This window comes from Epinephelus fuscoguttatus, linkage group LG22 (genome assembly GCF_011397635.1).
Source record: "Epinephelus fuscoguttatus linkage group LG22, E.fuscoguttatus.final_Chr_v1".
NCBI lineage: Eukaryota > Metazoa > Chordata > Actinopteri > Perciformes > Serranidae > Epinephelus > Epinephelus fuscoguttatus.
Genome location: NC_064773.1, coordinates 17,658,345 through 17,680,169, shown reverse-complemented (window position 1 = coordinate 17,680,169; position 21,825 = coordinate 17,658,345). Strand labels below are relative to the sequence as shown.

At 39.7% G+C, this 21,825-nt stretch overlaps 1 protein-coding gene across 2 annotated transcripts in view; it reads left to right on the top strand.

Moving 5' to 3' along the window:
* The window catches only part of LOC125882788 (protein PHTF2-like), a 64,375-nt gene that overhangs the window by 25,676 nt on the left and 16,874 nt on the right, over positions 1–21,825 (top strand). For both annotated transcript variants that reach the window (XM_049566644.1, XM_049566645.1), the window contains exon 4: positions 15,393–15,449. In XM_049566644.1, the coding sequence (XP_049422601.1) occupies positions 15,393–15,449 (57 nt within the window). The remainder of the gene's footprint in view (positions 1–15,392; positions 15,450–21,825) is intronic.

Here is a 21,825-nt window from a genome sequence, read left to right as displayed (position 1 = left end):
ACGTCTGTGTGTGTCCGTCTCTGATCTTGTGCTTGCACCTGGCAGACGTCAATGTGAGCTTTCACTGGAATCAGATCACGCCGAAGATGACTCATGAGAAGTTTCAAACTTTAATTAAAGGTCTAAACTCTTAAACGCTCCTGTCTGCATGAGACAAATGACTATTGTCGCATGAAAATAGCCGGTTTCCCCAGCTTTGCTTCTTTATTTTGGGTCTTAAATGAGGACTTTATTTAATTGCAGGTAACATATAAAAGGTTTTAAGTCTTCAATTAGGCCTCTTTAAATCTACAGATCTGTATAATTAGTCTAAGAAACTGGATTAAAAACAGAAAAATCATTGTTGTCTTTAAATCATTTAAGATTTAGCTAGAAGATGCTGCACATAGGTGTGTGTGTGTGTGTGTGTGTGTGTGTGTGTGTGTGTGTGTGTGTGTGTGTAGCTGCTTGTCTGGGCAGAAGCACACCACTGACGACAACCGCTGAGTCATGAATGAATAAAAGCCCTTTTAAGGAGCAGCTCACACCTGACTGACTGTCTTCAGGGCTTCTTTATCTGTGACGTCTCTTTCAAACAACTTAACTGTTTTTCCTTTTCGTGTCTTGCTATCTGAATGTAAAGCAGATAAAACACAGATGTTCTGTTGAAGATTGTGCTTGTGCGTTTTCTGCTAGGCGTCATAACCAGGGCTCTCTTGTCTCTGCAATTTGAGTCACAGGACAGGACAGGACAGGATGATTTTATTTGAATATCTCTGTTGGTGCCGTGATTAACAGGCTGACCATAACACAGCAAATAGACGAGACTTGAAGGGCAAAGACGGGTTCATCGCAGCTCTTGAATTCCGTGAAGTCCATGCTAAAAATACCAAAGAGAGCAAGCGATAGTCTGCGGTTTGGCATAAAGCAAACACCTGAAACCGTGCCAAATAAACAAACTCTGCCCTCAGGGGAATATTTAGGTGTGTGTATTTTTAAATGTGGTGATGGCTCTTGGAAATACCTGTTGTGTTTTATAGCCCTGGGTTGGTGGCGTGATTCTGATCAGGGCATCACTCGGGTTATAATTAAATAGATAGATAGATAGATAGATAGATACTGTCAGAGTGAGGTCAAGGGATCGGTCTCCTTTTGTTTTTCCACATGTATTTTGTTCAATAAGTACAAGAATTGTGTCAAACCAAAAAGGAACTCAGACTTAATCTATACATTTATCAGAAAAAATAAGTATCACACAATTTGGGCATGCATAGTGCAAATATTTTACCTCTTGTGATACCAGCTCTGCAGTTAGTTTTGGTTTAGCTGTTTTTAGACATCTGTTCGTGAGATTTTTGCTTCCAGTCAGTTACAGTGGAGGTAAATGTAATTTCCTTTTTGGTGCTCACAGTATACTGCACCACAGGCATGGGACAACATGAAAATTTCATGTCACAATTATCCTGGCCAAAATAATTGCAACATTATTATTCTGATAAATATGCTTAATCGTCTTAAAATGGCACGAAAACACACTGGAATCACTTAACATGACATTTTTGGAGGCACACATATCTTTATTGCATTACAGTTAGGGCAGAGGTCCCTGAAGTGAGTAACAGAACTTTAAAAGTCATCATCTGTAATTGTCATTCAAAAAGGGAAACTGCAAAACTGTCTTGACACTAGTTAGCCAGTTAGCACAACACAATCCAAAGTTGAAATAACAAAGCACATTTACCATGTGACAGTGAACAATCACACAAACCATCATGAAATGTTTCTCCTGAAGACCTCAATGGCTAAAGAAAAATAATCTTGCCTCATATAACAAGTTTGTTTCGACCTCACTCCCTCTCGACTTAAACTCTTTGTTTACGTGCCTCACTTCCATTTCCCGTCTCGTGCACTTAGCTGAACTATTAATCAGAGTGATTTCAGTCATGTTGCCAATGCCAATTTAACATGCTGAATCGGCAGAAAAAAGGCCAAATAGCGCCTTTGTGGGATCAATGGTGCAGGACACACAGCATCAATGGGGCGGCAGACGCTTACCAACAGCCCAACTTTGACCGACGGCCAACTGTGGGCTTGGTGTGTCAGGGCCTTAAACCATTGCATTGCACCTCCATTCTTTCTAAAGGCCAGCAGGGCGCAACTCCACTGGTTGCAGAGAGAAGTTGGATTGTACAGACATCTCTGAGAAAATGACCCTACTTCTTGTTTGATTTATTACCTCAGTAAATATCTACGTAGTATGAGTTTATGGTCTCAATTGCTAGTTCCAAGTCTTCTCTAATACAGCATGATGTTTATTTTGTAACTTATGGGCCTGTTTCGAGTAAAACCATAAAGCACAGTCGGCTTTAGGGTGTGGCTACTTTGTAATTGATAGGTCATTGCCACGGCAACCTCTAAAACAGGATAAAGGGGCTAGTATAGGGGTATCCTCCACAGCTCCACTCTCTCGTCCAAATATGGTCACTTCTGGTTCCATTAAAAACAGATGTCCACAAACAAATATACATCCACCTCCATTGTCTCAGTGTGGTGACAGAAATCCTTCAGACACCTCAAAACCCGGGCTGATAAAATGAAAACTATCAGCAAGACAAGATACCTTAAGGAAACATTTTTGGGTGTATTGACCCTTTTAAATCAGCCATTCCATACATTTCAATGCATGTCAGCTAAGTGTTTTGTTAACTTCTTGCATTTTTAGTCGATTTTTAAATGTGTAAAACTCAAACAAATCTAGTTTGGAAAGACTTCAATTTGCATTGTCAGCCAGAAAGATAAAGAGCCTTATTAAGACCTCAGGATTGACCAGAGGAATTTACAGATCTCGTGTTCCCATCGTCTCCTCACCAGCCTACAGGCAGGGCACCATATGACTCACGGTATATTTCTGACTGCGTGGCGTCTACAGACAGGCTGTATATAGACTCAGTGTTATTTCTGTGTGGAAGCTGCTTTTATTGTCACCACAGTGCCAGGCCAAGCCCATGTCACAGGGAAGACACATGTCGTCTGGATCAGTTACAGCACCAGACAGACTCACTTGTTAAATGTCTGACATGTAGTGCTCGCTATAGTCTGGTGGGAGGCAGGTTGTCAGCTTCTTTTGGCACGTTGATGATATATTTAAGCTTTAAAAGTTGCACTGTAATAAATCGGCTTATTTGTGTGGAGGCTTTAAAGCCTTTTAAAGACATAAGCAACATAATTTATACTCTTGGTATGTGGGTGAGAGTGTCAGAGACAGTAAGTCTGCGTGTGAAGCGTGTGTGAAATTAGATTATATATGGACGACATGTTATGACTATATATAGAGTAGAGAAGACAATACATGAGTTATGTTTATGTTATGCTTCATGTGTTATTTATATATCTTTATATATATGTTTATAGTTAATTTGGCCAAAGGTTCAGCTGTAGGACACACGAGTGGTGCAGATGCCTGCTTTGAGTGCATTTTCCTGAGTAGTCACAATCTGCAAAGAATAAAAACAGCAACAAAAATATTACTTCCACCCTTCTCTCAAAGCTGTCTGTCACCCAAAAATATAGCTGTTAATTTGGATAATGTGTTGGGTATTTTTTGCTTCACAGCTTGCAGGGTGAGATCTAGTAATTTGCTCCAGTCTCCCAGCTGTTATCAACAGTAATATTGGAGCTGAAACATTTAGTCTGTTATTGAATCAACAGAAAATTTATTGGCAACTGAAGTTAAAATCAACAACTGGCCAAGCCACTCAGTGTGAAGTTCATAGTACAAGCAGGCAGTCCAAAAATACATCCAAGGCACTCTGATTGAATTAAAAATCCTTTATTGATACATGGATAAACCAATGTGTTTCAACCAGAGATTCTTCATCAGGGTGTAAAATGCAGTAGAAACAGGTGTGCAATTTAAGAGCTCATGTAGGGGTCATATGACCTGTGTCAAGCCCTACTAGACAGAAAAACACTGAACAATTAATTGTAAATAATTGACATATTTAGTAACAAGAAAATAGGTTAAATGCCAAATAAATAAATAGAAAACAACAGTGAAATGAAATAAGAATTGTCATATATTGTGACAAACCAGCACACACAATGGCAGAAAATGAAAAATAGATATGTATAACAAGGACAAAAAAACAATCTGTGTGAACAGTCAACCAACTCATGTACAACATAACTCATGATAACCAACAAAAGGATTGGACATTAGGGATAAAGTTAAACCTAAATATTCAAAGGCAGGCTTACAAATGATCACCCCCAGTAATATATGTTTAAAATATGTCATTAGTAATATTGTCAGTGAAGATTCTCAGTCATCCAAGTCATGGTAATCGTAAGTGCTATATCGTAGGCAACTGGACTTGCTTGCATTTCTTGAAGACGTTTCGCCTCTCAACCAAGAAGCTTCTTCAGTTCTAAATGACTGGTACGAAGTTGCAGGCTATAAACCCTGTGTGGGTGGGCCCTGTGTTTATAGCCTGCAACTTCGTACCAGTCATTTAGAAGCTTCTTGGATGAGAGGCGAAACATCTTCAAGAAACGCAAGCAAGTTGCCTACGATATAGCACTTACCACTAGTAATATTGTACACTTAAAACAGAGTACATAAAAACACGCAAGGGTTTAGCCTCACTAATACTAGTTCAAAAACATGACAACAACATTGAGAGGAAGGTAAAATGTAGGAAAAACCAGAATAAATCACCCTCGATATTTGTCCAAAAACGTGACAAACAAGCAATAATATAAGAAGCCAGAAGTACATAATATGGTGATAATGGTAATCAGCAACTAGTTTTATAAACGGTAAATGAGTCATGTTTCAAGCATAAATACCACAAATCAGCGTCTCCCATCTTCACATAAAGATTTTCTGCTTTTCTTTACTTTATTTGACAGCAGATGAAGTATGTTTGGTTTTTGAGCGTTAGTCAGACAGAAGAAGACAAAAGAAGACGTCATCTTAAGTTTAAAGAAACTGTTTCATTTCTGTAATTGCACAGACAAGAAAATCAATTGAGTATAATTGTTAGATTAGCTTAGTTAAGCTCCAGTTAATATATTTATGATTATGTTCAGATTTTGATTATGATCTACAGCTGGAAAGATTAGTTGATTAATTGATTAGTCAACTGTCTCTATAACGAGGATTAGGTACTTTTCTTATCATATCATTTTCTAATCATATGTGATAGTAAACTGAACGTCTGTTAGTTTTTGACCGCTGGTCAAACAAAGGACATTTAAATATGTCATCTCGAGTTCTCAGAAATTAGACTTGTGATAAATTGTGATTTTTGGCAGATTGATAGTTAAAATTATCACTGTTTGAGCCTTGATCTTATGTTTCTCGTTTCATCTCATCTATTTGACTCACTCATTTACTCTAAAATTACAAATAGCCTGTCTGTGCTTTTGGTTTTCATGCTTCTCCAGCTTTAACTCTTGTGTAATTTCCACATATGTCACATGATGTCATACTTCTGAGCTCACTTTGCTGCTTTTGTATAAACTGATCTTTAAGCTTCTGTTACAGTTAGTTTTATCCAATTAATGTTGTTCCACATTCATCCGGCATCTGCTTAACCTGCAATACCCATACTGACACATATAGTATACACCTGTATTACGCAGGCTGAGCAAATAGTTGTCAATATTTCTGTTAATGCTGCAAACAGGTTGACCTGCTCAATATTTCATTAACCCTCCCCCACCACAAATGTGTTACAGGATATTTACCAAGCAAGTAGAGAGATTTTTCAATCTGTGTCACACACACACACACCTGTCTGAGCTGAAAATAGACTTTGCACACACTATACAGCAACACCTCTCTGTGTGCGTCGCCATGGTCACACAGGAAAACACAGCGGAGAGTTAATCCGACCGCCACAACCAGCTGTCTGACCCCAATCCTTTTTTAATTGTTCTCTTACTTCAGTTGTTCTCTCGATCACTGAATCTTTTTAGGGGGGTTGTGTTCATTCACACCTTTTACTGTTTCCTTTTTATATTATTCTCATAGGAAATCACCTATTTAATTGCTCTTTTTTTTTTTTTAAGTTTGAGTTTCAACAAAAAAAAAAGGCAGATGATCGTTTTTAAAGTTGTCTCAAGATGAGTCTGTGGTTGTTTTTTAGGACATAATCAGCATCTGTCAACAGCTTTGATAACAAGTTAATCTTTTACCAGCAGGTTTTATGTCACTGAAAGTGGAATATCTTGATTCATTGGTCAATTAAAAAGATAAATCAATGGATAATGAAAATAAAATTAATTAGTTAAACCAAATTAGGGCTACAAGTAACACATTCTGTAATTTAACATGTGATTAATTCACTCAGTCTTTGAAAAGTTTCCGTGTGTCGCACATACCTCTCTAAACTGAAAGCATCTTTGTACACACACTTGCAGCACCGCTGAGTGTTCTCACTGGTGGTTAATGAGTGTGTCAAAGCTCACCACACCTAGACATATGTAAATAAGTGATTCCCACAAACAGGTCAGGTATTTTCCATCACAACCTGTTTCATAGAGGAGAGTACACAGGTTTATGAACTGTAAGGAAGAAGGAAAAAGGTTTATGTACTATAAGGAAGAAGGAAAAGGTAGACGAATAGTTTATAGTAATATATAGAGAGGTAGATTTAGCAGAATGTTTAAGAAACTTGTCACTGTTACTTATGCGGTAGCTTCACTTAGTTTTAAGGTCTTAATACAAATTCTCCAGATTGCAAAACCCATTTTTAGAATGTTTTCATTATGACTCATTTCATTATTACTTTTGTTTAAATAATTGAATCTTTAAGTCTATAACATGCTAGAACATTTTGAAAAAAACCCAGTAATTATGAATTCCCAGGGAGAGTAAAAAAGGGTGCACCCCTTGCTCCTAAAATTTGATTTTAAAAATCACAATATATTCAAGTGCTTACCGTATCACAATGTATCGCAATATATTTAATCATAAAATCCTTCATCATGATATGTATCGTATCGCCAGATTATTGCCAATATACAGCCCCACTAGACTGACATATTTGCAAACTTTGTAACTTTACCTGCTCCGCGTTTACTGTAGTAATAACTAATTTTAGTAAAGTGGGTTTGTAGAGCTTTTTCCCCAAAAACATTCCCTGCTGAACCCTGAAACATCACTGATACCCCTTTTCCACCAACATGGAACAAGTGCCACTTCAGTTCTTATACCTAATTTTAAATCGTTTGGACCATTTCAACCAAAAATAGATTGGTTTGGAATCTGAAAAGTTGGCTCTTAGTGTGAACTAAAAATAGCAGGTTTTCTTTGACCTGAAGTGTGAACTCTGATGACATCAGTGGGAGTGTCATATTCTGTGAAATGTTACACATAATGGTCTCCAACCTCTTCTTATGATTGATAGTTGGTCCATGCTTGTTTCTCAGATAAAAACATATAGTTGCGACTAATAACAGATGAAATGCTCATAGGTACTCCATCTTGCTACTACTGGTTACTTCCATTGCGCATTGTGTCCACAGTCTCTGTTGATGACACATCCTTCATTACGATGGTTCGATGTAAAACTGGTGGAAATGCAGTCTGGTTTTCTAGATGGCACCAATGCCCTATGAGTCATAATCATAACGATTAAGGGTGCTTTCGTACCTGCCTTGTTTGGTTCAGGTCAATGGAACTCAAGTTCGTTTGCCCCCTGAGTGTGGTTCATTTGGGCAGGTGTGAACACAGCAATTGCACTCAGGTGCCACCACAACAACCAGATCAAGACTGTTCTTGAAGAGGTGGTCTCGGTCCGCTTACAAACGAACTCTGGTGCAATTATGCAACTTTGTAACAAAATTAGTCCCTGACTCTGCGGACCAAAGCAAGACAACTCTAGGTCTGAAAGCACCGTAACAAACAGAGCTAATTCAATGGAAAGGGCTATGAGAGAGCAGTGACTAAACCAGAACAGTAACCTTGTGAGCTGTGAAGCCAAAGCAACTGAGGCTGAGCAGACAGATGCTCAAACATGGGTTGAGCTAAGGGTAGGTGACAATTCTCTGTGGATTTGTCACTACTGGTGACACCTTTGATATCACGCATTTGACCCGCTGTTATTAACAAACATTTCTAAGAGCAGCTTTAATGCCAGCAATCAAGAATGAGCACAGGAGTGTGTGTGTGTTTCTGAAGAGGCAACGTGCTACTCAAGTATCTGATAATAGGGTTTGTGGTAACCTGGAGCCACAAGTTTGAACCCCAGCTCGTCTATACGTACAGCAGATGCACGGATTATTCTCAGGTAATGTGTGTGTTGACCTGTTTAAACATAAGTCCCGTCTGCTGCAGACAAACACTTCACCACAAGCATCGCCCTCATACCTCCTCAAACCAGCGTCTATGTGTCTGTGTGTGTGTTAGTTCGTGTGAGTGTGTGAGACACCCCCTCCATTGCAGAGGCAGTTGTTATATAACACTGTTGCCTCGCCGACATAATCCCTCTCTCTCTCTGCCTCCCTGGATCATCCCTCCATCCGTCGTCATGGTGACCCCAGCACTGCCGCAGCGGCACACTTGGCCTCGTCATCCCTCCTTCTGGTGCACTCTCTGCACTTGATTTGCTTGTCAAATCGCTGAAGTCTGTGATTTTACTCGTTGAAAGCTGTGGGCCATTTGACCAAGACCAAGAATATTTAACCCCTCGTAGTTACCAAGGCAGTATTTGGTTTCATTTTGGATTTTTTAGCAATTAAAGACAGAAAAATAATGCCAAAAATGAAGTTGCAAATGGACAAAGAAGCTGTAATTTAGATGTCTTGTCGCCTAAGAACTTATGTATTATGAGAGGAGGTGATCAGGTGTACAGACAGTGATGTAAGGATGAGTGTGTGTGGATAAGAGGATTTACAGTGCAGTTAATTCCAGTCAGATCTCAGTTACCGCATCACTCCATGATGTAACAAGAGATCATGTTTGTGTCTGAAAATTACTCCTGTTTCCATACCTGTTCTTCTTATCTACACCCTCTCTCCTCCTTTATCTTTCTGCTGAGTAGTCGGTCATGTTTGCCCTCTGGCTGTCCTCCACATACACTCCAACATCCTCTCCAATCTGTGTGTGTGTGTGTGTGTGTGTGTGTGTGTGTTTTAATAGGTTGAGTGATGTGGAAAATTAACTGTCAGCCCAAATGTCACACACTTAATCAGTCAGTCACACGTCGGGTTTAATGCTCAGAGTAGCCCGTTTGTTCTCAACTGGTGGAGCCTCAGGATCCACATTTGTCAATAAGTCACAGCCCGGTCGTCATGTCAGATTTTAAATTGCAATTAATTTTGCTAAGTGAACAGTAACAGGAGTACTCTACTGTAATTTATTGCAGCGTTTAGAGACAGGAAGTAAGTACACATGGGAGCAAAAGTTCCACCAACCCCCCCAAAAAATATCAGACATAGAAACTGGGGGTGTAATTTTGTAGTTTTTTTAACAATCGATTCTTTTGACGATATATTTGCTGATATCACAAAGTCTGCCATGATACAATTTCAATTCAGTTCAAATTAAGGGCCTGTGATCAATTTGAGATGATGAATGTCCTCATTGTCTTTTTCCCAGCTGCTTACCATTATTTGCCTGGCGCTAACCGCTAGCTCTGTTTGAATAAGACGGAAGGAGGTGTGCTTGGGTGGGAATGGTGACACCTGTGTGCCATGGGGATTTCAAAATAAAGGCGTATCTCAAAGATTAAGATATACTCAATGTTTTCACTTTGCATCGATTTGATTGTTGATCATTGAATTGATACACTGATCTAGATCCATGTATTACATTCCTAATAAAAACTGGTATTAATTCATGTGGCAGAAATAAGGAGTGGTGCAAAATGTACTCAAATATTTTACTTAAGTATTAATACTAAAGTGTAAAATATTCTGTTACAGGTGAAAGTCATGCATTCAAAGTCTTGCTCAAGTAAAAGTCCTGAAGTATCACCATCAGCATGTGCTCAAAGTACTAAAAGTAATTATTATGCAGAATGATTATGATTGCAAATCTTGTTTGACATACAGTGGGGAAATAAGTATTCAACATGTCAAACTTTTTTCCATTAAACAAATTTCCAGTGCAGCTATTTACATGACATTTAGACCAGACATTGGTCTATCAACTCAATAAAACTACAAAGGCAAAGAGATTTTAATACCTCAGTCTTTAACAGTTATGTGCTACTAAGTGGAATAACACGAGAAAATGTATTGAACGTGCTAACTGCAATTTATTGTATACTTAAAGACACTTGCTGTATGAAGGAACTAATCTCTCACAGTGTTCAGATGAGATTTTGGCTGATTTTTCCACAAAGACTATCTTTAAATCTTAAAGAATTTGGGGGAGCATTAATGAATCTTGATGCTTCTGGAAGAAATTTTACCTTCAAAACTTTACAAACAGATTCTCAGTTCCCAAACACTTCCTTGGTGTTGTTAAAAGACACAAGGTAATGTAACACAGTGATAAACATGCCATGGCCCCAACATTTTTGGAACGTGCTGCTGGAATCAACTCAGAAAGAGTGTATATTTACAGTAATCAATACGGTTTATCAGTTTGGACATTACACATCTTGCCTTTGTACCGTATTCAATTGAATAAAGGTGCAAAAAGATTCTGTTTTTGTTTACATTTTGCACAGCCTTCCAACTTTTTTTGAATCAAGGTTTTAAGTAAGTAAGTAAATAAACTCTATTTATAAAGCACCTTTGGAAACCAAAGTTACAAGGGGCTGTACAGTGCAAACAATAAAGTGTACACAGGAGGTAAATACAGAAGTCAAACATACAGAACAATAAAAACTACATTAAAGGCAAACGCCCGTCACAGTACAAAGTGCTTACGAAACAGATGAGAGACCAGTGCTCATGGTAAAAAATGTTGTTGAGTTAATGCTTTTGTTTTGTCGGACAGGCTGAAATCAAAGACAGACACCTCCTAGGACTCAGCATCTTACAGATAAAACAAGATAAATAAGTTGTTTGGGACGTTCACAGCGATCGGATGATATTTGCTTTGATTTGACTCGGAAAGCCATCTGTGTGGCGGTGTGACCTGCGGGGCTGGCGGTGTCACGATGGCCGCATGCTGCAGATATCAGCATCTCAAAATGAAAGCGAAGCATTGAAAGTGTGGTAGACTTCAAAATAGTAGTGGTACAGGATGTCCCATCTCTAAATCAGTGTCAGACACTGGCATGAGCACACTGTGATGCACTGCCTGACCCACATCTCATATTGGTGTCTGGTGGTTAACACGGGGATGTCACAAGCATCAGGGCTGAACAAGCACAAACAAAAATACTGAGAATTTGCCTCTGACATAATTTCTTTAACTACCCAGAAGAGAGACAGAGATTCATAATATAACCTTCTAACGGACATTAGAAACACTTTCTCTCCTCTCCAGCCTTTTTCTGTCCTTCTTCATGTTCTTCTTCCCTCGTCTTTGACCTCCCTCTTCCTCTCTTTCTATCCATGTTTAATGAAGTCTCATTAAAGATGCAGACTTTCCACTGGTGAGCTTGCAGGGTGACCCAGACTCAATGCCTTGGAGAGAGACACACACACACACACACACACACACACATACACACACGCACACACTCATGAATACACTGATCTGCTGCAGTCAGCTGATCCTTTTAAGTCTGAACACACACTATGTATGAAAAATGAAAAGCGATAATTATGTAGTGTCCTTTTATTTTCTCGAAGCGTATTTTTATCTGCTACTCGTGACTGATCCACACTCTGACAGGGTGAAATGAGCACAGTTTGACCTTGGGGTGTGTTGTGTATGTCTGTTTCCAGGTCAGATATCTGGCGGAGGCACAAATCTATCTTGTTCCCACAATAACCGCACTTTCTGTCTGTCTCTCTGCCCATACAGACACACTGCACATACTAGTATTTGTCATACATCTGTAGGTGTGTATTAACCACCTCCACCAGCCTCGTGCTCACTTGTACACACACTTTCCCCTCCACAAACACGCAGTCTGCAGGTCTGTTGATCTCTGTGACAGTGACAGGTGGTGCTGCGTGCATTTCCCCACAGTCACACCCTCCTCCCTTCGCCACGTGTCGGCTTTAGCACACGATGATACAGTCGGAGAGGTTCCCTGTGAAGTGCACTCCAGTTGACTCCATAGACCTTTTTGGACCAGTTTCACAGGTTCTTAACTCAGGTTTAGAGACAAGAGAGAAAACTGTAAAGACAGAGAGGTGAAAAGTAAACAAGAGAGTGAAGGAACTGTGTGTTGTTTTAATGTTTGTGGGTCAAATGTGATGTACTCAGCAGGTTTGGCTTTGGTGCTTAAGTGTGTTCATGTTTTCAACTCCAGCCAAACCTTGTTTAAGTCCACACAACTTCATTTTGATCTCTAGAGGAGATCCCAAAGTGGTCAAAGATGCCAGATAGACTATTTTGTAAATGGATTATATGTCATTGTTCAAGCAAAAAGGTCAAACATAAGCTGTAAATGATGTATGACGTAGTAAATGTAAGATAGTATTCGGGTTTTGGACTGTTGGTTTGGTAAAAGAAGCAATTTGAAGAGGTCGCTTTGAGCTCTGGGAAAGCATTTTTCACAGGTTTTTTTTGACATTTTATAGACTAAACGATGAATCTAATAATTGTGAAAATAACTGGCATAATAATCGATTAAAAAAACAATCGTTAGTTGCACCCCTAACACCAAATATGGCTTAAATAATAACATGTACATGGAAAAGTAACACACTATAAACCCACACTTGTCATGTACAAAGTTAAGAGTTGATCTGGTCTATTCTGGCACTTCTTTTTTTTTTACTTATCTGATGTTCTATTCGTGTTCTTTACCAGACAGAATCTTCAGTATTTCTGTTTGATGACACGGTGACTCCATAAGAACATAGAATTTTGGGTTGAATATTTACCTCAGTAAACACTGTATATGTAGCTGCAGTGATGATTTACAACAAGCTGGTACAGAATATGTAATATTGCCCAGAGGCACTCAAGCTTTTATAAGCTGCTTAAACCTGTAGTCTAACATGTTTTAAATGTTTGAGCAGTGAGCCCTTTACATGTTTTGAAGTGCTGTCGGACTCTTTGTTATAGCTGTCTTTTATATACTCTTGCTATAGCTGTCTTTTATATACTCTTGCTTATGTATAGTTTTACGTGCTGAGAGAGCCAGAGCAGATACATTTCACTGCACCAAATGTACATTTAACTTTTTAATGTGTATGACAATAAACTTAGTTGAACTTAAGTTGTTAACTTTCGCAAGAAATAACTCTTTGTGTATTTGCTGAAAGTGTCACTATATCCTGACAGTGGTACCTGAGACAGATGATCATGTTCCCCTGGCTCCTCTGAGTGCTTCTGATGGCATTTACAAGAATCCACCACGTCTGAATGAAAACAACCAATCAGAGTCAGGAGGAGTCTCTAACATGGCTTCATGGGGAGCTGTGCAAACACAATAGCTAGTCACCAGCAATGGAAAAAAAAACTGCCTATCCCTCTTTGCCACACAACAAAGACAAGTATTTTCTGGCATCAGTTTACTTGTCTTTGCCATGTACCCTGTTGTTGGCAGCACAGTGTGTGCAGAAACAGTGATTGACAGCTGCGGTAGAGACTCCTCCTGGCTCTGATTGGTTGTTTAGTGGATTCTTGTAAATGCCATTAGGAACACCAGGAGGAGCCAGAGGGATACTTTTTTTTTTTTTTTCAGATTATCAGTCTCGTATACTACTTTTATTTAAGTTAGCAACTCTAGCTTTAAAGGTCCAGTGTGTAGGATTGAGGGCCATCTATTGCAGAAATACTATATCATTTTCGTAACTATGTTTTCATTGGTTTATAATCTCCTGAAAGTAAGAATCCTTGTGTTTTCATTACCCCAGAATGAGGGGTTTATAGCTACATATGTAACGGGTCCTTTTCCATGGAGTCCACCATCTTGTTTCTACAGTAGCCCAGAATAGACAAACCAAACACTGGCTCTAGATAGAGCCATTCGCATGTGGCTTTTTTTGCGTCAGCCACCATAGTTCTTCCACACGCTTGGCACATGGGAGAAGTTTCTTTTTTTTTTTTTTTTTTTTTTTTCCTAAGATTATTTTTCTGGCTTTTTGCCTTTAATTGGCAGGAGAGAGTGAAATGGGGGAGTGAGTCGTTAAATCCTACACACTAGACCAGTGATAGTTGGCTAGCGGCCCGCGAGTCACATTTGGCTCACAAGAGGTGGCGCTGACAGTTTTCTTATTTGCAATGAAAATAAATTGATTTACACTTGTTTATATACATGCCAGACTGCACTAAAAAAAATACGACAGAGGTACAGGCTAATTATTTATGTATTAATTATTAATATATCATTAAAAAAATAGTTGAGCACCCTGCATTCGACCTTTTAAAGGGTGTGTTTTAGTGGAAAACTGGGTTTAAGGGGTAAATTAGGGGGTTTTTTTGTTTTTATTTTCTTGTGAACACATTTTTATTGCAGTAATAAAGAGATAGTATCACAGTAACAGAAATACAAGCATTAGAAATAATGTTTGTTAACACATTGAACTCATTAACCCAAACATCGCTTACCAATCCCCCATTTGCTTGCTTCACCAAGACATGATTTTTTTTTTCAGGAATACCAAACATGGCGATCATTGGGGAAGGCTCAGTTGTTAACTCAAATATCTGATACAACATTTAAGAAGTGATTACAGTAGTCAGTAGCCAGTTTTGGGCATGACCAGAAAGTGTGTGAGATTACAGGGTGATAATGAGCATCTTACACAAGAATCTAAGGGTATATCCTCGACAGTCTGGATTTACTGTAATGGCTGTGTGCGCCCAAATCTTTTGCACAGGATGAGCATAATTAGGGGGGTTTGTAACAAACATTTATTGCCAAGTTAATATCCTAATTTATGGTGAAAAGATTCATCACTGTGCATTTAACGACACGGCTGTAAAACAGTTTTATGACATCGTGACAGCTCCAGTTGTGAAGCAAGAGCTTTTAAAACCCTGAACTCCCACACAAAACAAAATACCAGCTGTAACGATGTGTTCCTGCTGACTCATATCACTATCTTCAATATCTGTAATTATAGGAATATAATCTATCTTCAGTAATGGTAATGGTGCAGCTAAGAGGTGTTGGTAGTGGAGATTATTTTTGACTTTGTTGAGTGGCTGTAGCTCCTTCATTGTGAGGAAGTGAAGCTTTCTAGTGCGTCTAAGAAAACCTTTATTGTGGCTCATTATTCCTCTTTCTGCAAACGCTGAGATGTACACAGTGTCGAAACTAAAATGTTCTTCCCTTCATATCTCTTCATCTGTCCTTCCTCTTGTTTGTTTATTTTTCCAGATTGGCGCCTATGATCAACAGATATGGGAGAAATCAGTGGAGCAGCGAGAAATAAAGGTATGTTTGTTTTATTGTTTGCCCCATGATTATGTTATTTCACTTTTCCATTTTCCTGTTTTTCTTTGCTCTGCTTTTTCTAAAAGTTTCTCCTCATCCTCTGTCAAGTCTTTTTTGTCCTCTCTTTGACTTTCATTCCTCCATCTTTCTCCCTGTTTCTTTACATTGTTGTGTTGTCGCCGTCTCTCACCATGCTGCCATGCTGTTTTCTTTTAACTCTGTCCTCTCTGCCCTACTGGCTGGGTGTCACCTGCCCATATCTCCTTTGTCTCCATCTCCATCTCTTCTTCTTCCATCCGTCTTTTCCTCCTCCTCTCTACAGTTTATTTCTCTGGTGAGTATACAGCAAGGAGGACGTCCCTCTTGTTGTCCCACAGCGCACGCCTGCTCACCCACGCTGTAGACTACTAGACTGTGACTGGTTGGGTTTGAGTTGCCATGTCAGAAACCCCGGTGTGTTTATTAACCCCACTCTACGTTCACACTGTAGCAACAGTGCTGCGTGATTGGCTACAGGAAGGAGTTGTTTCCTTTAAGTTTAACTGCAGGCAGACGAATGAGGGAACTGAGCAGCTGTGGTCTTTGTTTGTGACGTGAACACACAGCTGGATCAGCATGATTAGTGTGGCACTGAAACTTTGGCCTTCTTTACCTCTTAGCAGGCAGTTTTAAGTTGAAAGAGCTGCAACAATGACTCTTAGAGTGACGCACACTTCTTTAAGGTCAGCTCAGATCAAATATTGATGACAAAACGATCTTTTCAGGGTTATATGGCTGTGTTTCTGGGACCAGTCAGTGATGTGTGTTCCTCTGAGAACAGACATAACAGATTCAGGTAGGGAGGTTCATTCCCAGGCTCTAGTTCACAGCAGAAATGTGCACATGCTCCCTTGTCCTTCCTATTTAATTTGCATATTTTAATCTGTTCAAGGAGGTTAAGAAGGGGAGAAGACACAGCATCATATTGTGTCCTATCATAGGGAAACAACACGTGCAGTAAAACCTTGTCTGCACTTGCTGAAAAGGCTCAGTAGCTGACGTGCTATCTTAGAACACAAGGATGATTGATTCTTTTCACAGCGGTGTTCACAGTCGGCCTTGGGTCAGGACGCTTTTTTTCCTTTTAGATAAAGATATGAGTCAGAATTCCATTTCTGCAATTATTGAAAAGGTCCTTTATAAAAGATTGCAAACTAATGCTTTCAACATGAACACCTTGTGGTGTCTGTCACAGCCATCCATTCAAGCGCACCCAAAGGGACTAAAAAGAACATCCAAAGAGCATCAGAGCAGCAGACACCTTCCCTTTATTTCTGGTGCTGTCTGCTTTAAGCCTCCCAACATCGCAGCTTTAGTTACACTGCTCTAACCCCAACCCATGGGGTCACAGAGTGTGTCCTAGCCTTCATTTAATAGCCTTGATTCTGTTTAGTCCTCGATGATTATAACTGGGGGTGTCACAATCATGATTCTAAATGGAAAATTGTTGGGTTAGTTGCACAGCGTAGCTAACTGGTAGCCTGCAGCTGCACTTTTTCTGACACCATTGCGTCCGACCAGGGTCAGCGATGACGTAAGACAACAGTAGAGCTGTGAAATTCTCCTGCTTCCCTGAAGTCACTGGTTTGGCAACATTTTGCCTTCCCCGTGAGTCATGTAAACAACAAACCTGTTGTTGACAAACTACAGTTTGTAGATTACGCAAGTGAAGTGAAAGTGAAAGTGAGGTGAAGATCTGGTGGCTTTATGCAGGTGGGGAAAGTCAAACTGAACTTATTAACTGGTGAAATAAGTTAGTTATTACATTTTTGATAGATTATTTAAATTTGATTTTGATTTGGTTATATCGCATTCGACACATGCAGTCTGTTTGTTGTCTGTTGAAGAATAAGTTGAAACTGTAACTTTAAAAAAAAGGAAAAAAAGAAAGAATGGTGGCTGGGCTCAGCCTTAGAGATAGGGTAAGGAGCTCGAACATCCGGAGGGAGCTCGGAGTAGAGCCACTGCTCCTTCGCGTCAAAAGGGGTCTGTTAAAGTGGTTCAGGTATTTGACCTGGGCGCCTCCAGTTGGAGGTGTTTCGGGCACGTCCCGCTGGTAGGAGGCCCCGGGGCAGACCCAGAACACACTGGAGGGATTACATATCTCATCTGGCCTGGGAACACCTTAGGGTCCCCTAGGAGGAGCTGGAAAGTATTGCTAGGGAGAGGGACGTCTGGAATACTTTGCTCAGCCTGCTGCCCCCGTGACCTGGCTTCGGATAAGCAGTTGAAAATGGATGGATGGATGTAAATGACAGTTGTCAGGATTCAAAACTATCCGTCAACCTTTACGAATCAGGACTTGATAGTCGATAAACAGCATAGCCTACCATGCTGAAAAACAATGTTTAAATTGATAATTGAATCGAATAAAAATCGAATTTTGGATTCAGAGAATCATTACACCTCAAATTACAACATATAACAATGCTAAAACAAAGGCATATGTTAATTATATACACATTCAAACAACAGGGCAATTATAACAGCTCCAAAGAGTTAATATTGATAGAAATTAAAAGAAAGAAAGAATGAAAATAAAATAAAGATTGATAGTGATGATAGCTCTGACATGAATATTTGTGTCAATCAGACATACAGGAAGTGACTGTTACTTCATCCTATTGGGGGGATTTTTAGGTGCAATCTAGTGCGCTATGATATTCTAAACTTTATGTCAACAAGTGAAACCATGAACAGGACCAGAGATGTCACCTGGTGCCTCCATTTCCCACAGTGCAACTCAACCTTAATAGCTGCTCAGCTCTTTTTTAGTTGGACACATTATAGTTGACCCCTGTAGCACTGCTTCACTGTTTGTGCACAAATTAGAGGCTAATAAGGGGACAGTATAGTTTGTGTGTGTGCTTGTGTGGGTGCACAGCTTGAGTGACTTGAGATGTGGAAATTAGAGCCTCCTCAGCTGTCTGCTGCGACCTCTCACTTCTGACCTTTTAATCCCTCCTTTCTCAGATTTAATGAGAGGTTTTCTTACAACCAACGATCCCATGTGGGGTTCAAGGACCTGATATAAAGGCTGCTTACAGTTAGTTAGTTGAGCTATTTGTTTTAGTGTCAGGAAAACTGTGTACATCTACATTTCACTGACTCTGATGAGCAGTTTCTAGCTTCTGTCCCACTTCTACTTCTACCTCCTCCTTCCCTCCTACTTCCCTCTTGTCCTGTAAACACAGGTGAGACAGACACTCTCTTTAATGAGCTCAAAGTCCACACACACACACACTCTCTCTCTCTCACACACAGACACAAACACAGCGCTGCGACCTTGGCTCCTCGTCTGTAGAGTAATTGGTTTCTCAGAGTTCATAGCTGCAGCTGAGTGTGTTAAGCAGTGTGTTTCAGCAGAGTATATCTGAGTTTGATATGGAAACAAGATGTGTCACTCCTCTCCCCTATAACGTGTTAGTTAAACTGTTTATAGCCTCAATAAATTTAGATAACCAGTTCTTCCCAATAAATATCATCAAACTCAGCTGTCTGTAAAAGGTCCTGTTTTAAGGAGTCAGATGTCGCAACAGCAACTAAATCTAGAATCTAGATACAGCTGCTATTTAAGTCTTTATCATGCTCTGAAGATTCATATTTTTAATCTCTGACAACCTGCAATGTTAACTTGCAAAAGAATAATCGATGTCCAACAACCAAATGGTTTCAAGACCAATAAGGAAAGTAGGAGAACTGAAACAGATCTTGTCTCTACTGTTTCCTCGTTTCCCTTCTGATCTCAGACTTTGCAGAAGCAAACAAGACAAGAAACGTGCAAATATTATATTAACAGTTTTATTTCATCTTTTTCCTGAAGCATTTAAAGCTGCTCTGCCAAAGTAATTCAGTCTCCAGCACTTACATTATCAACTCTGCAGTTTTCAAAGTGCCAAGCTCTGCAGAGGAAATGCAGTCGCCACCTGCTGGTACAAACAGGAAACTACAATATATCCAGTACTATTTTGGCTCAAATTCTCATTGCTGAAATACATTTTAAATACATACCATTTCAGGTGTTTAGCAGATAGTGCCACACACAGATAAGCATGAATGAAAGCAACATGATAAGCAGCCTTTAATGAAGAATGCAAAAAGAGTAGCTGTTTGAAACACTTACACTTTTCTTATCTTCCTGAGTGAATGACTGGTATTCGTACATGCAGGACCAGTCAGTCAGTGAGGCGACATCATAACTTGTAAGTGAAGGAGAAACTAGTTTATACAGATAAGAGGCTATGAATAGCACAGCGACAATAGTCGTGGCCAGACGAGATGTTTGTGAAGGACTTTTGCTGCTGCGGTAAATCTACTGCCAAGAGGAAGCTATTGATTGGCTTCTTTTAGCCCTGCACACACACACACACACACACACACACACACAAAAACACTACTTTCCTGCTCTTCTACTCTCACGTTCTCCCTGTCTGTCTCTCTCTCTAACACACAGCGCTTTCGCTCGTTGGTTGTGCTATTAAAAGATAAGCCGCCATATCAGGCCATTTACTGATAACACAGAACCTGATTGACCTGTATGTAAATATTAGCATGAGCCAGTCAGATTGAAGTGGACAGCTCAGTGTGTTCGTTCACAGGACTCTCGAATGTGACTCAGATCCTTGAAATGTGCAGCATTTTAAAGATGTGATAGGACTTGTTAAGAATTTACCCACTCTTCTACCCAGAAAGTGAAAACACTTGAGTAGGGCTGTTGTTTGAAAATTTGATACTAGTGCTGATAAAATACCTGATTTTGGGTGCTGGTACCAAAAAGATGCTTTTTCAATACCTTACTTTATTCAGTATAAATGTTTTTCCCATTTTTACATTTGATTTTAGAAGACTAAGTTCTCATATGTTCAATGTTTAAACACAAAACAAGACTAAGCCAATTAATCCACCTGAATAATGTCTAAAAATTCATTTGTATTGGTTTGGATGGGAAACTGTTAGTTGTGTGTGTGCTGTGTGCGTATTTGTGTGTTATTTGTATACACAGCACTGTGGTCATGTCATGTCTGTGTTTACTCAGGGCCATTGATAAGAAACCTCATTAAAACCAAACTGCTCACCATAGCGCCTACATTGTTGTACTTAACCACACACACACACACACACACACACACACACACACACACACACACAATGCAGGAATTGTCGGTTTCTGTTTGCAAACACAACATTCAAACTTGGCCCCTGCTCCCTACACTGCTTGAACGTACCAAGCAGCAACCTTGGGCAGAATTATGAAGCCAACGCAGACGTGCCTAAAAACTGCAGGTCCTTGAATGGCCACTTGAGGTTGACCTCTGAAGCCAATCAATTCCCATAGACCCCCATGTTAAAATGCCCAACTTTACAGCTGAAATAAACATTAGCCATGTTTCCATTAGCCTGTTTAGATGCGCATCTAGAAGTATCGCATCGGAAAATTATGATGGAAATGCCAAAATTCAAATTAAAATCCCCTGATTCGCAATAAAATTCGCTCGCTTTAGCCGGGTTTTGGTTGATTCGAAAAAATGTTGATTCGCAAAACAGGCGATGGAAACAGTTATGTTCGAATTAAGTCTGACGTAGCGCACCTCTCTCCATGGTGATATCCACACTCTGGGTCGGGAAGGCGGTAATGCATTTACAAGCTGGTTGCCAACCGCCAGAAAACGTAGAAGAAGAAGAATGCAAGACTTGTTCTCTTTCTAGTTCTGCGGAAAACTCGCACGTGTTCGTAGTTTTAACCAAAGTCCGTACATTTAATGGAAACACACAGGATTCGTATTTCTTTTAATGCACATTTCCCAATGATTCAAATCACTTTTGGATGGAAACATAGCTACTGTTACAGCCTGGTACCAAAAATGGTTTTGGCCTCTAAAGCAAATTTTCCTGCTCATGACAACTGTAGAGGGGTGAATTTTTATATCACTCACCCGTTTATATTTTATAAAGGTTTAAAGTTACGCATAATTTAGGGTGTGGCTGCTTTGAGTGGCAGGCTGTCACATCTCCACCATCTCGCCCAAATATACATCTATGGTACGCACACTGCCAGCTACTGTGGTTGAAACATTATATTGTGATGGAAAAGCCAAAGGTTAAGCAAGCTAACTAAGCTAACCGCCAGCACCTACCTGTCCAACAGAAAACAGGCCAACTCAACTTACTTTTGAGTCTAAAGGTTGTTTTAAGGAAAATCCTGCATAGTATGTCTTTAAATATTTATTGTATTTATGCTGTTCTGCTGTCACCCACAGAGAGCAGCTGTCCTTGGACCACATGTGAATTTTATAATTTACAGCCACTGCTCATAAAGTGTCAGTACAGTTTACCATCA